The sequence below is a fragment of the Meriones unguiculatus genome, chromosome 14, assembly GCF_030254825.1.
Source record: "Meriones unguiculatus strain TT.TT164.6M chromosome 14, Bangor_MerUng_6.1, whole genome shotgun sequence".
NCBI classification, from domain to species: Eukaryota; Metazoa; Chordata; class Mammalia; order Rodentia; family Muridae; genus Meriones; species Meriones unguiculatus.
Genome location: NC_083361.1, coordinates 55,675,898 through 55,691,329, shown reverse-complemented (window position 1 = coordinate 55,691,329; position 15,432 = coordinate 55,675,898). Strand labels below are relative to the sequence as shown.

Sequence of the window (15,432 nt, the reverse complement as noted above, 5' to 3'; positions counted from 1 at the left end):
GCCTCCAACCCACAACTCTCCATCTTGGAGACTGGTTCTAGAGAGCCCAAACTAATGGTTCTCAACCTTCCTAATGCCTAGACCCTTTAATAAAGTTCATGCGATGGTGATCCAACCATAAAAATATTCTGTTGCTACTTTACAACTGTAATTTTGCTATTATTATGAATCATAATATAAATACCTGATATGCCAGACATCTGGATATCTGATATGTGATCCCTGTGAAAGGGTCATTCAATCGAAAGGGGTCATGTCATGATCCACAGGTTGAGAACCACTGCCCTAAACTAAGGTAGTTGATGCCATGAGTAATCCTGGTAAACAGATCCTAAAGCGGGATTTTGAATGACAATCACCTAGACACAAGGGCTTCCCTGGATGAAAGAAGCATGTATGGGGTCTTGGGCCAAATCTTTCTTGATGGTACATTAGCTCAAGTCTTTTGAAAGGTGTAGAAGTAGAGATGATGAGGTAGTGATACAATGGCTCTTGCTAAGTGTTAGGGAACAATAAAAAGACAAGAGAAGCATTGTGGCTGATTAATCACTGATTAAAAGTGAAGTATGCCATCAGATAGCTTTCTTGGCAGCACATGGAATCAAACTGCCTACAACTGGCAGGCTGGGGCTAGGGTTTCTGAGGCAGAGTCATCCTATGTAAACCATGACAAACTTGGAACTTGCTGTGTAGACCAGGCTGGCCTTGAACTCAGAGATCTACCTGCCTCTGCCTCACAGGTGCTAGGATTAAAGGTGTGTACAGCCAGGCCACATTTTTAGTATAATGACTGGGGAAGTGACAGAGATGAGATTATTAGGAGTCTACCACAACAGAGGCTGATATTATTGTTTTCTGTGTATGGGTGTTTTGACTTAATTTATGACTTCATCATGTTCATGAAGTACCCATGAGACCAGAAGAGGACATCAGATCCCTTGGAACTGGGGTCACAGATGGTTGTGTGCTGTCCTGTGAGTGGAGTGGTGGGGTTCTAACCAGGGTCCTCTAGAACAGAAGCCAATGCTCTTAACTGCTGAACCATCTCTCTAGCTCTTGTATAGTAGTTCTAAATAGTCAGAAACTGGGCGGTGTAATTATTAAAATGAATGGTAATGTCAGAGTAGCCACAGGAGAAGGTGGTTATGTATAGAGCAGCTTAGAGACAGTCAATAAATAAAATCACCTAGGGAAAGATAGGTGGGGAGCTGATAAGGGTATGACTCAATTTATACACTAAATAACAGGGACAGATGATCACAAGAGCAACTGTTCCTTATGATTTCTCCCCTCAGCCAGATTTCATACTCAAAATCCATGAACTGAAGGCCAAGCTGGGTCTCAGGAAGAAGGCTAAGAGAGATGTTCTGATCTTTCCCCCTAAAGCAGTCTTCCGCCATTTATGTTGTGTAAGACATAAATGCTAGACATTAAGATTACTGTTGCACACTGGATCCAAGTTGTAGACAGGACCCAGTGTGTCGCCATAGTCACTCTGTCCCTGTTCAAGGACTATTTTGGTTCATAGTGGTTCAAGCACGTCCATGAAGCTACCCAGTGATCATCTGCCCTGGCTGTGAATATAGAATTAGAATGGATGGACCTGGGCCATAAAGAGCCATTATAGTACTCTCCCACTGAGCTATCCATGCTGGCCCCAAGAATGGTTGCTTAAAGATATAAAGAATGAAGCAGGGCATGGAATCTCCAACACATTCCCATGCAATGGATGATTTGGCCCTAAAAACTTTTAAATCCTGTCTGGTCACAGTGGACTTCCACAAATTGTAAAATTATCTAGTCGTGTGTATGTGAAGTATGTGTGCATGGACCCGTCACACACGATATGTCATGTGGACATCAGAGGACAACTGGTGGGATCCAGTTCTCTGTTTCTGCCAGGGGAGTATCAGGATAGAACTCAGCATCCCAGTCTTAGCAATAAGTGCTTTTGCCCTCCAAGCCCTTGCACTGGCCCTGGACTCCCACATTTTTGACCAAGAATTAGTCCCTGGTAAATGGCTCTGCCAGGTGTAGGATCTTTGTTAGAGCTCCATCAAAGTTTTCAGATACAAGGAGACTGGCCAATGACTGTACACACTTCCATCTCTATCACAGCAAAACGGTTCACACGCAGGAGTGTTTGGTCATAGCGTACAGGAGTGCTCTCCTTGGGGCCGGTGTTCAGCTTTCCCATTCTGTTCTGAAAGAGCCGACATTGCACAGTGCCTCTGCAGAGTCATACCAATGTACCGCATCCAGGACAGGAAGACAACCAGACCAGACGGGCAAGCAGCAGCAGCTCTATGGGGGAACAGGGGTGCTACAGTAAGAAACATGTACGCTGAGAGCAGAGAGGAAGCCAGGCTGAGCCAGACAGCACTCACGGCAGTAGAACAGAGACCCAGGACACTTTGGGATAGAGTGCCACACCAGCTGTGTCCTGCTCCGGCTGTCAAGAATGAATGACAAAGGAAAATGTGGTGGCCCTGGCTTCTGTAACTGTATCCTCAGGAGGCTGAGGCAGAAGGGGTGGATTACAGGTTCAAACTCTGCCTGGGCTAGAGTGAGTTCAAGGGCAGCCTGTCCTGAAGTTTTAAAAGGGAGATCTTTGGGCTGGAGATGTAGCTCAGCGTTAGAGCGCTTGCCCAGCAAGAACAAGGAAGGGCCTGGTCCAATGTCCAGGTGGAGACCTTTGGGTACTAGGCTAGGCCGTGGAGAATCGCCCCTTCGGAAGCAGGACTAAGCCTAGTGGCGTGTGCCCAGAGGGCACACTGCCATGCAGTGACTGTGGAGCGCTTCTCTTTCCCTGCTGGTGCCCCTTGGCCTGCCTCACCATTTTCTCTGGGGATTCGCAAATGCAGAGACACTGCGTAAGGCCTGTACCTGGGACCACCCTGGAGGAGCTGCCGCTGTATGTGTCTGACATGATCTGATCTTGGAGCTAGAGTCTGAACCAGAGGCTGAGAGTAGGTGAGACTCCAGGGGCAGGACACCAGTGAGTAGTTTCACGTGTCACACGTGCAATGATTGATTCTGTGTCACTTTACCTGGCTTAGCTGGCTGGTAGAACACATTGTGGCTGGGTGCCCTCCAACCATCGGAAGGCCTTGTTACAACAGGGAGGATGGAGTGAATTTCTTCTTTCTTCAGGCCCCAGCATACCCCAGACCTGGAGCTTCCTGTGAGCCTAACCGCATCTTTGGGGAGTTGTGTGTTGAGTTCAGGCGTTTTCAGGACTAAGGATGCTCCTCTGGGAGAGATGCCATATGTTTTTAAAGCCTTGGATCTTTGTGAAATGCAGGCATAGGGCTGAGCCTAAGCTGCTCCATTACCTGATGGGAAAGTCAGGAATGGGGTGATACAGAAGCTGGTGGGGGGGGCGGTGAGTCAAAGGACATGGCTATTGGGAGCTGGAGAGGTCTTTGGTAGTCTAAGCAACCTGACACTGAAAAGTCATTGGTGACCCATCAAAACCAGTGTGAGGACAGAACTGGGCGTGAAAATCAGGGTGGAGGCTGCAGGGCAGGGAGGACACAGAGCACTGCTTTGGTCTCAGACTGAAGCTTGTGCCTAGTTGGGGGGAAAAAGGGCTTTTGCTGGGGTCTTTTTCAGAATGAGGGAGGGGGGTTGTGAGCACTGCTATTCAGGTAGTCCGTGTCTGAAAGATCATTCAACAGGCTCCTCATGGTCCCGACTCCTCCCTTGAAGTTCCTGTAGCTTGTACATTTCCTGCTGTGTGGTCTCTAGGCTGGTCTGCACAGCAGGACAGTAGGACCCCAGGAGGCCTTGTGCTCTTCTGTGTTCTGAGCTGTTCCAGTAAATACTCACCAATGGCGGAACCATATCAGTTTCATTTAACAAGCCAAAAACACTGAGGCTACCCAGTGTTTAAATAAATCACTTGTTTAAATGTCTGCCTCCTCCCCCCTCCCCCCGCCCGCTAGAAGCTCCAGGGAAGAAGAAAGTTTTCTCAAGTACTAGAGGCAGGTGAGGGATGGTCCTGACTGTGAACACTTAATTCTGGAGCCCGGATGTAAAAACAAAACAAAACAAAACAAAAACCCAAACAAACAAAACCAAAAAAAAAAAAAAAAAAACAAAACAAAACAAAAAAAAAAACGGTTGGTCCCTGAACTCTTGCAGAAGTCAGTCTAATTTACAAGTCAGAGGTAATGGCTTTGAGAGTGTAGGAACTTAATCTGACTGTGGAGTTCTGGCGGTAGGCCCTTTGGGAGGTGATCAGGATTAGACAAGGTCATGAGGCAGGGCCACCACCACTGTATCCCAGCAGGTTCATAAGAAGAGGGAACAAGGCCAGAGGAAACACACACGCTGCTCACTTCCTGTCTCCCCAGGTGATATTCTGGTCTGACTTGGAAGTTTGCCAGCAGGAGAGGCACCATCAGATATGGCCTCTTCCCTTTCTTTATAAAGTTACCTGCCTCAGGCAATGAAAACTGTGACAGCCGGGACTCTGAAAGGTTTTTTTTTTTTTTTTTTTTTTTTTTTTTTTTTTTTTTTTTTTGGTAAGCAAATTGTCTTTATTTGGTGCAAATTTTGGATGTTTTTCCAAGCTTAATGGGGGGTGGGGCAGTTTCTTTCTCCCCATTGAGATGGAATGTCCCTCTCTAGCTGTGACAGCCTTGCTCTAAGCAGGCCCAGATGGGCCCCACGTGGTCCTCCCAGCTGTGAAGATGCAATGCACCGTCCCCCCCCCCCCCCCCCCCGCCCTCACGCCTGCCAGTAGGGCTGGCAGAGTTCTGGGCAGGAGGTTAGTGATTAGTGGAAGTGAGCGTGTAGGGCATGGCTAGCATTTGTGCTCTAGGGAGGTCTACAGTACTGTCATTCACTCCAGCAGACTAGTGAGGTAGCTGTTCCTCATTGGCACTCCCAGACCTTGGCATCCCCCGGCAGGGAGGAGGCCAGGGACTGAAGAATTTATTAGCATTCCCTTGGGGAGACACAGGCCTCCACCAGCATTGCATTTACTAGTGACTCGAGACTGGCCACAGTTTTTCCACAACCATGTCTCAGGGGCACCAGGCTACTGCCCCCCTCCACCAGCCACCGAGGCCTAGCTTTTGTCTTTGACTTTCCATTGAGAGAGCTTAAAACTGTTATGGGGGAAAAACATTTTATTACACATGTTCAGTTTGGTTCCAATGAAATGGTGAAATTTTCATGACTAAGGGCATCCGATGTTTGTCATCTCTTCTTTTGTATTCTTTCATAACCAGCACCCAAAAGTAAAACGACACACAACAGAACCCACAGATACAGTACTGAGTGTAAGTTAACTAGTGCGAAATATATACATCTGACGTTAAAATGAAAAAAGGAGCCAAGGCGAGGTTGCTACCAAGGCTCTTTTTCTGTGTTCGGATCTAATAAAGCCACATCAACTGCGAGTAGGAATAGCACCATAAGATTGCGTGACGCTAATGACACATCTGTGTAACCACAAGGGTACAGTACTTGGGTGACCGTGTGGGTTTAACACGGAAACATCACCATTGTGATCCCAGAGCTTTGCTGGATCTGTACAAAGCAGAATGAAAGTGTCCTGGTGGAGTTCAAAGTGACAATGCCAGCATTTGCTCAGAAAGCGCAATGCTCATGACCAGTTTAACATGAATGGTGTGGGGCTCCTTCAGGTAGCACACAGATGGTAGGGGGCTGGGCATCAGAGGCATGAGGGGGAGTGCCCACCGATGGGGACCTGCTCACACATGCTCTGCCTGGGTGGGCATCTGTAAACGCACAAGGAAGACTGTGGCCTTCTGAGCTGGTTATGCTGACACTCTCACTGCTTTTTAGCTCCAAAATACGAATGTCTTTGGGTAGATTAACAGAAGCTGTTGGTCTGAGGGAAAATTGACAGCACCTTTCCCTCTACCACTAAAGAGCTCCGTGGAATTTGTGGGTTTTAGAAGCAGCTTTGGGGAGTCTGCTGGTGACCAGTCCTGAGCTGGGGTGGTGTGGGGGGCGTGTTCAACACAGCGCTGGGGTGACAAGTAGTGGGTTACTTCATCCTGACATCCTCTCGGAGCACCTAAGGAGTTTTCGTAACACTCCTTTTCAGTTCAAGTGGAGCCAAATAAATTCCCTGCCACCCTTACCACGCCTCTGTGATGGGCTAGTAAAAATTAAAACAGAACGAAACCCCAACTCAAATAGAAACAGCACCAATGAATCAAGAAGCATTTGGAGATGATCCCATGGAAACTGGCCCAAGTGAGAGCTTCCGTTTGACACCAGGAGAAGATGGGCCTCTCAAGGAGATTCAGAACATAAGCACCCAGGAAAATCCACCAAGCTGTGGAGCAAAGCCAGCCTCCCAGGGCAGCCAGGAGTCTATCAGCTGGGCTGCTCGTGGAGAGGTCACTGTGGCCTCCTGGAGATGGAAAAGTTCTGTGGTGAGGGTGAAGGCATGGGGGTGGAAGAGAAGACCTTCGCCATCTTTCCATGCCACATCCAGATGGGTCAGGGATATGGCTGTGAACAATGAAGGTGCCAACCATGAGACCTTGGTTAGGAAAACACTTGATGGATGTGATTTCAGCCAGGCAGTGTTCCCTCACAAGTCCTGGCACACCTTTCTTGGGCCCAGATACTGAAGTCAAGCCTTATGCTGCAGAACCCAGGACTGACTGACTGATGTGTCCTCAGATGGCTTGAACATCACCCTAACTTCAGAGGAAAGGCCAATGGCAAGGGAAAGCTACTTGCCAAGCTGTGGCAGGTATAAGCTGTAAAGCCTGGCTGGAGGCACCCGGAGGCAGAGGGGGAGCTGGTACACCCTTGAGGAAGCTGAGGGCACCTTTATGTTGGGGAGTAACCTCATGCACCAGGCACACATATCCCATTTCATAGCACCTTGAAGAAAGGCCCCCTGTTTTCCTGCGGGGTACATAGCTTAGCTCTGAAAAGCAGATGCCTTCCCAAACCCAGCTCTTCTGGAATGTTCTCCCACACAGGTGGTATGCAGAGCTATGTTGCACCACTATTTTTGTTGATCTGTGCAGGTTTAAACTCTCAGGGGCAAGATTTCTAAGGCAAGGCCCAGGATTTTGAGACTTATGTTTTTGAGATCGGCAGAGGCCATATCTTGACTCTCGTGTTTGTAGGAAGGCAGCTCAGCTCTCTTCCAGAGAAGCCATTGGCAGAGGCTGGTCGACCAGGGCCTGCTGACTTTCAGGATGGAGCCTCTGTTCGTGTTATATCTCACTTCTGCAAAGTTACATCAAACCCGAGGAATTCAAATGTCACAGAAAGCCAGGACAGAAGCACTAAATGTTCTCTCTCTCTTTCTCTCTTGCTCTCTCTCTCTCCTAATTATTATCTGCCAGAGGTGTGTCCCCCTTTGAGGTACATTAGAGCTTGGAAATTAAAATTATTTTGTGACGCTGGCGTTGTTTTTTTTCCTTAGAAAGCCATCCAGTGGCTGTTAGCAATATATTACGTTCAAAGGACTAATGGCAATGTCAAGTGCCCTCTCTAGCCCTATGCAACTGGATTCTTGAGGCAGCCTTATGGCGGGAGCAGAGGAGTATTTTGGGGGTCCTGGCTGCAGGGCTGGTGTGCAGGGTAGGGTGAGGGCGCTCCACTTACTAACTGCCAGGTCTCAGGCCTTGAGTCGGAGCACTGAGCAAGCACTGCGCTGTACGTCATGAACTTGGTGGAGAAGGCGGCTGGCGCATCTTATTTGCGTAGAAGTCCCTACAGGTCTGGCAGCAGCGCTGGTACCATCGCATATCCTGACACAGGTTCTTCTCTCGGATGACCCGGCAGTAAACCGTCCACTGGTCCCGTGTGCATTTGTACGTCAGAGCAGCTAAAGGGACAGCGGAAAGGACGCATGAATGCTCAGATGTTAAAGCTGTGGCTTGATAGACAGACGTGACCCATGGGTCTCCCTTACCTTCAGGTACATGTTAGCCTTGCAGAAACCCATGAGCATCTAGGGCTAAACAAACGGTACTTTTCTCCTGTGGATCCACCTCTACAGTCAACCTAGTCTCCTGACTGAGATCCTCTTGCTGCCTTTTCAGAGTAAGAGACACTAGAGGACATATTCCTGAGCTTGGAGGAACTGGCCTGTGACAGACGGTCCTGCCTCTGTCGGCACTTATAAAACACAGGGACACAGAGCAGTGGACACCAAAGGACCCACAACAGCACCACGCTGAAGGATAAATAAGTGGCTCACATTTCTTTCAGGGTCCGAGTCCTTGAGAGAGAATGCCCTGCACGTAGGAGGTCCCTGAAAAGATACCAAGTGGACTGGTGCTGGCTCCAGACATGGGCTCATCGCCCTGTGGGCTCAGCAGCTGTCCCACTCAGATGGCTGCTGAGGGAACCTTCCTGGCAGGTAAGAGGCTCTGGAGGGTGTGGTGGCCAATGGTGTTAGCCTAACAGGAGCTTGGATCACTTCTGAGGCAAGCTGCAGGGCGTGCCCATCAGGAATTCTACAGAGTGGGCTGAGGCAGGGAGAGCCCTCCTGAAGGTGGCTGGCACCGTTCTATGCGCGGGGGGCCTGAAATGCACACAATACAACCATCCATCTCACTGTTAGGCCGCCATGCCACCCCCACCCCCCCACCCCCCGCTGGTGGATCATACTCTCAAAACATAGCCCAAATAACTTCTTAAGTTTTGTCAGGTATTTGCCAATGCATTAGATGTTCCTCAGTTTGTCCCCAATCACCGGCTACACTGTGGATTCGTAAGCAGTCTTGTTCTGAGTGCCAAGGGCCAAACTGCTTACAAAAACAAAACAAAAGAAAAACCAACCCTGTAACATCTCCACCCTGTCTGTGTGCAGATCCATCAAGGCGCAGGGGATCCCACACGGACACCCCAGTTAGCCTTCTCAGAAAGAAGCACAGCTCTTCACCCTCTTCACACACAGGGGGCAGGGTTGAGGCTATCGTACTGTGTTGGCAGAGGGTGAGCAGAACACTCCAAAGATTGTGTGGGTGACGGCCCAACACCTCTGAACCATCTTCAGCCCTAGCAAATGTCAGCCCCTTAAGCGCTCAAAGGCGGCGGCTTTCTGGCTGACAACAGGCGAACAGCGGCACCCAGAAACCAGGAATCAGGGGAGGTACTCACCAAGGCGAGGGGAAGTGATGGTGTTCACATTAATCTTGTCATTGCAGACCTCCTGGTGGCACTGCCGGTAGGCTGCTGGCTTTGAGAGAGTGAGGCACTCGCTGCCGTGACGTCCGGTGACCTTGTGCATGCACTGTACCACACGGGACTGGAGCCCCTTCCCGCAGGTGGACGAGCACTGCCAAAGACAGGCGCAGCCTGAGCTGGGGGTCTGTGAAGATGGTCCTAACGTAAAGCTGATCCTGGGCGTGTCATTCCCGAGTGCCCCCAATATCTGCAAGCCAAGGACGCTCGCTGCCTGCTGGAGGACTGCTTTAGGGTGGCAGGCTCTGACCTCGCCAATGCATGTATGGAATCCGTGAGCCCCAGTGGCTGGTACAGGCGACTGAGGCTTTGGCTAATCTTGATTGGTAACTTGATGGGACTTAGAATCCCCATGGAAACAAATCTTTGGGCACCTCTGTGAGGTGATGATGTCCAGTTTGGGTTGAGATGTGAAGAGCCACCCTCTTTGTGAGTGGCACCATGGCATGGGCTGAGGTCCTAGACTGAAAGTGTTTGAGCACCAGCATTCATTACTTTCTGCTTCCTCACAGGTGGGGTCGGGGTACAAGGTGACCAGTGACCTGAGGCTCCTGTCACTGACTCTCCCACCATGAAGGATTGTACCTCAAACTTTTGGTCAGGTATTTTGGTCACAGTGATGTCACAGACACAGAGATGATTAGGTAAGGTAATGAGGGCAGGGTACCCAGGATGAGATTAGTGTCTTTGTGAAAAGGAAAAGACTAGAGTGTTGTCACCATCAAGTGAGGATGGCAAGATGGCTCTCTGCAAACCAGGGGACATCAGCCCCTCATTTTGGTGACAATGGCATAAACACAACTGCTTGGGCAGCCTTTGAAAGCATAGCACAGAACTATGAGCAAGACGAGGTACTTGGTGGCAACAAAGTGTGCCCAGCTGCACCTGCCACACATGACATTTTCAGTGGTTATTTTAGAGTACGATCCTGCTTGGAAAAGAGCTAGTGCTGTCAGTATCCTGTGTCTGCGGCATCCCAGACACAGCATCCTCAGCGTGAGGCCACAGCCCTCGAGGTCTGTGAGTACACACTCCACGCTACGTAAGGGGTGGTTCCCCTAATGGTGCTTTTCTGCTTCCCTTCCACGTTAAGTGGCACATGGCTGCATTTCCCAAGGTGGCGTGGGCCTCCCCTTCAACCTGGCCCCTTGGCTCTTCCACTCTCCAGGATCCTTGGAACCATTCCTCCACTAGGTTGGTTTCCTCCCAAGTATAGAACCACAGCCACGTGCACACCTTGTTCATCTGGTGTCCCCAGGGCCCCCACTTCCCTGATTTATGGGGTACTGAGAACACTGCAAAACTTTAATATGGCCCAGGCCACACAGCAGTGCAGCCAGAGTTAATAACGGCACCTGGGGTAAGGGAAGAAAGGGACTCTCAGACTGCTGCACACGCAGAGGAAGCCGGGTGCTATCCTGACCAGGGTTTCCCTGAGTTCCCCTGGAGTAGGAGAAGGGCCTTCCTGGGAGGCAACGGGAGTCACAAGATCATGGAGGCATTGGTGGTAGCATTTGGCCCAGGTGGGCATTGCCAGCTCCCTTTCAGAGGAACTTCTGGGAGCAGGAGCTCCCCCTTCCTGTCTAACAAGCAGGGCCATGCTGGTGGTTTCATGTTAAAGCTTAAGCATTCAAGGAAATGCTGCTTGGAAAGATCACCAGTATTCAAATCATAGAAGAGGTGGGGAAGTACAGGCAGCTCCCCTGTGGGCCCCCACATTATGTTCAAACCAGCCCAAGACTCTCTCCCTGACATGCAAGGCAGGCCCTACACCTGGCTTCATGCTCAGTTCTGTGTCCCACCTACACCCACCAGAGGTTTCTTGCAGCCTGGAGCGTTCATTCAGCATCGCCAATGCAGATTTCTGGGTGCTAGCCATAACCTCAGGTGTCAGTACCAGGGTTCACGGATGTCTGAGGTGTGCTGAGATCATGCATGGAGGTTCCTACTAACAGCAAGCTCTTTAACATGGGGCAGATGGGTTAAGTTTTAGGGGTATCTTGTAGGAAGCTAGGATTGGCTGCAGGGGTAACCTGGTATGCTGGTGCACTTTGAAAAAATTCATATATATATATATATGTATATGAGAGCCAAGGACATCACTGGATTTTTAAGTTCTCCAGGTGTATGCAGTGGTATCTGGAACTGAGAGCCCCTGACTTCACCCAAGTTTCTGTGCCCTATAGAAAATGCGAAGACCTCTTCCTATGAAGCCAGCATGTATTTATATGCAGCTAGGCATAATTAAGCTGGGCTGACATCCAGCTGCAGCTTGGACTGCTGAGCTTATGTATAGCTGACAGGTGTGCTCAGACGGAAGCAGTGACAGCTTCCCATCAAGATAGCACTTAGTGTTTTTGTAAGAACAAAAGTGCTCAGGGGCAGCGAGGCATGCCTTCAGATATTTTGTAGCCAAAGTACTGTTTGGGGAAACGCCACTCATCTGAATAACCTCAGCCAAGGTTCATTATGGGTCTTATGAAGGTGGCCCAGGGGTTAGAGAAAATGAAGAGAGAAGCAAACCATTTAGCTAGCTACTCCTAGAGACAGGATTTCATAAATGCAAATAGAGAGGAATGGTCTAAGAATGTGTAAAGATCACTTTAAAGGTAATTACGCCTGCAGAAGCCACTTGAATAAGGTCACTAACAGGTTGATGGCACTGTCAGAGCAGTCAACCCGAGTCAGGGAAAAGCTGTCTGGTATGAAGCCTTGTCCATGCATTGTCACATTAATTTGGAGCCAGCCTATCAGGTGAGTCAGTCCAGCACAGACCAGAGTCATGCTAGTCACAGCAAACGGATGTGAAGGTTTGTGCCGAAAGTCCTGAGGCAGCATCCCATTCAAAAGGTCTTTCTCAGGGAGGCTGGATGGCAAGAACCATGCCTGCCCTGACAGACAGCACAGGTGTCTCAGGGCAGATGGAGACGGTGGTGCAAATATCCCATTGTAACACACATAATTGCTATCTGAATCATTGTTGAGTTCATAAGGCTCAATTTAAAAATTGTAGGGAAAGAAAAACAGCTTATGTCTGACTCCAGATGCCCAATACCCAAATTTAAATAATTAAAGTCAGACCAGTGACATGGCTCAGTAGGTAAAGGTGCTTGTTGCTAAAGGACCCAAATTTGATCCCTAGGACCCATATGGTGGAAGGAGAGAATGCATCTCCCCAAGTTTCCTCTGACCTTCACATGCATGCTATGATATGTGTGTCTGTGAGAGCACATGTACACACAGGCATGGCCGCACACACACATGACTTGCTCCTATGACATTATTACTAACATGGACATTGATAGTCTGACCAAACTGGTCGCATAATTATGAAAACATCCTGCTCCCGGAAAAAGCAGGATTGCTGTACAGCCAGTCTTATCTTTGTGATGAGTCGGCACGGATGACCCTGCTTTTAGAAGGGAGGCACATAAGGCCTGACCACAGAAGCTTGAGCATGCCTTTCTCCTCAGTTCTTTAGTTGGACCATCTATATGCACCTGAAGATGAGTGTTCGCTCTGAAAATTTTGGCTTCATTAAGAACAGCCCAGGGAAAGGGCTGGCATGCAAGCCATTGCCAGTGTGCAAGCATAGTCTGCAAGGAAATTCTGGGGCTGCTGCAGGCCTCTGAGCTTGACAGTGGAAATGGTCTTTCCGTGGTCAGAGTCACTGAATGGAGGAAGACAGCTGTCTCATCCCACAGGCCTTTCCACCTTATGAGTTAGAGGCTATACTGCATGGAGAGCTGGTGGGTGGCTGGGGATGGCCCAATTCTAATACTTAACCATTTTCCTTAGCACATTTAATGGCTTTTAGTTTTCCGGTCTATGAAAACACCCAAGAGTTCCTGAAAGCCAGGGGGTGGACGATGTCTCCACAGTTCTTCAATGGGAACATCTCTTCCTACGACTCACCAGACCCCCATGAGGCAGGCATGAGCTGAGCTGCTGTGGAGATCTGCAAACTCCATTTCGACCAGCAGTCCTAGAGGGCGCTCTTCCCACAGCCAAGGGTGCCTGAGGGCCATCATCAGCTTCAGTTCACCTGACAAAACTTTTGTGAACACTGAGACATTTGCTTATCCAACCTGAGGCTGACCTGGAGTCTGCCTCCCAGGCAATGCCTTCCTGTGTTCTAGGTAAGTAGGTTACAATTATGCCACTTTTGCTCACAGTGTTGTTTCCGGGTTAATTTTTCTTTTCAGGTATTCCATTCTAAGGACTTCTCAGGAAATAAATAAGAATGGAGAATTCCCACTGATGATCCTTGGGGGTACCTGCCACACTGACTTCATTTTGATTTGTGCCTCCCCTACCTAGCCCAAGAGCCACACAGCTTAGCCCTTTGCCAGAGTCTGTTGGGAAGGTGCCATTCATCACATGAGAGAGTGGCTGGTGAGAGATGGGCCCGTTGGGACCCTGCAGGGGTCTGGGATATTACAGGCCTCAATAAACATTAGAACTGCTGTTATTAATAACAGCAAGAGCATGGCCAAGGATACAGCAAGCTGGCCGGGAGGCTGCAGGAGACATACTGGGAAGGCGGCCATCTTTCCTCAGTCCCTTTGGGCTGCAGCTTTGTCACTAGGATCTAGCTCCTGGTTGATCCTGCAGTCAGATATGCAGGAGCACAATTTAGGGGCCTGTTTTTGCATGGCACCTTTCTGGGACCCCAGGCTCAAGTTACAGAGAACAGAGGCATGCTGTGAATTCCGTTCTGTGACCTCCCCTGAGGCCCCAGCCTTAATTAAACAGCAAGGAGGCAACAGTGTCTCCTGATAGCATCGGGTTCTGCCTCAAGCCTTGCTCTGAAGCCATTTTTCAGGCTTTTACAATCTAAGCAAACACATCTATAAAAACAGATCTGGTCTTGTTTGAAGCTCTCTCCCAGCTGCCCCCACCCTCTTAAGTGGCTCATTCCATCAGCTTTTAATGTGGCTCCCTGAGACTGAGCTAACCGAGACAGAAGTAAACCAGCCATAAATCCATGACGGAGAGCCTCTTGTCAGGCTGAGTGAAGGACAGCTCTCCATCTGTTCCTTCTGGAGCAAACACCTATAAAACATACTGTAAGCTGCCTGGTCACCACAGAGCAGCACCAGTGGCCTTCCCTGGGCAGGAAGGGGGGTCAGAGACATCTGAGGCAGAGGTGCCATGGTAGAGGGCACAATGGTGAAATAAAGACTTTATGGCTGGGGCACTTTCTTAGCATACAGGAGGAGACCCTGGCTTTCATCCTCATCCACAGTCTAATTAAAAAGCAAACCAAGAAACTGACCCCCCCACCACCACAACAGTCAGGATGCACACCTACAAAATAAAAGGGGAGATTAAACATTTTTCCCCCATATGCTTTTAAAGCAAATTACAAAGTAACTAGGGAAAAGAGAATTCTCTTCCGGTAGAGCATTTTAGGCCAATGGGAGGAAACAGGTTACCAGACCCTGGTGACACTGTGCAGCAGCAGTATTGCTGGGTGACTTTCAAATAACAGTAATTGTAATAGCCACGACAGCAGGACCTGGCTGTTGGCAGTGTCCTGGGCTTAGGGATGTTCTAGTTAGTTTTCACACTAATTGGCACTTGGCCAGGGCAGTGCTTGAAGCACAGTAGGTACTCAGTAAATGCATCATCTGTAGGACATGAGGTGCCCCCTTTCAGAGGCAGGGTGTGAGCCTTGGGCCCTATGTTTGCAGAAAGGAGGAGCCAGGCTCCACTGCTGCTCCACTTTGTTTGTTTGAAAGGTACCTGGCCGGTGGAATGTCAGAAGTTCTTCAAAGGCTTTCCTGACAGTTTTTCCTCCAGACTTGGCAGGAACAGCACAAACCCGGGCAGCTGTTGAAACCTGAAGTAGCTGGTCTGGACAATAATGAAAATCTCCACAGTGTTCGTGCTAACTCTGACATGGCAGGAAAAGTTAGACTCATGCATGAGCAAGCACGCACACTCTCCCCCTTCAGCTCTCTTGTAGCCTTTCACAGCAGTCTTGGCTTGCCTTCCGGTGGGTGCCTCTCCTTCCTTTGAATTTGCAACCTGACACCTCTGATTCAGGTTGAGCCTTAACAGCCAGGGAGCTAGAAAGCATAGCACTCACAGAGGCCAGGAGGTCCTCAGAGGATTGGCATGGAGGAGTCTGCAATGGTGGCTCTGAGCCCCTCCTCCTAGGGAAGAAGATTCCCATCATCCCTGTCCTCTAGAACCCTGCTAGTGGGGATCCGTGGATCCCCAAGG

At 49.4% G+C, this 15,432-nt stretch overlaps 1 protein-coding gene across 2 annotated transcripts in view; it reads right to left on the bottom strand.

Annotated features, from left to right (window-relative positions):
- Positions 1-4,808: 4,808 nt before the first annotated feature.
- Positions 4,809-15,432, bottom strand: part of Adamts17 (ADAM metallopeptidase with thrombospondin type 1 motif 17) — a 299,178-nt gene continuing 288,554 nt past the window's right edge. The window contains exons 23-24 of one of the 2 annotated variants that reach the window (XM_060367298.1): positions 9,118-9,295; positions 4,809-7,837 (exon numbers count right to left, since the gene is read on the bottom strand). In XM_060367298.1, the coding sequence (XP_060223281.1) occupies positions 7,671-7,837; positions 9,118-9,295 (345 nt within the window). In that variant the 3' untranslated portion in view covers positions 4,809-7,670. The remainder of the gene's footprint in view (positions 7,838-9,117; positions 9,296-15,432) is intronic. The other variant, XM_060367300.1, reaches the window with a different exon arrangement.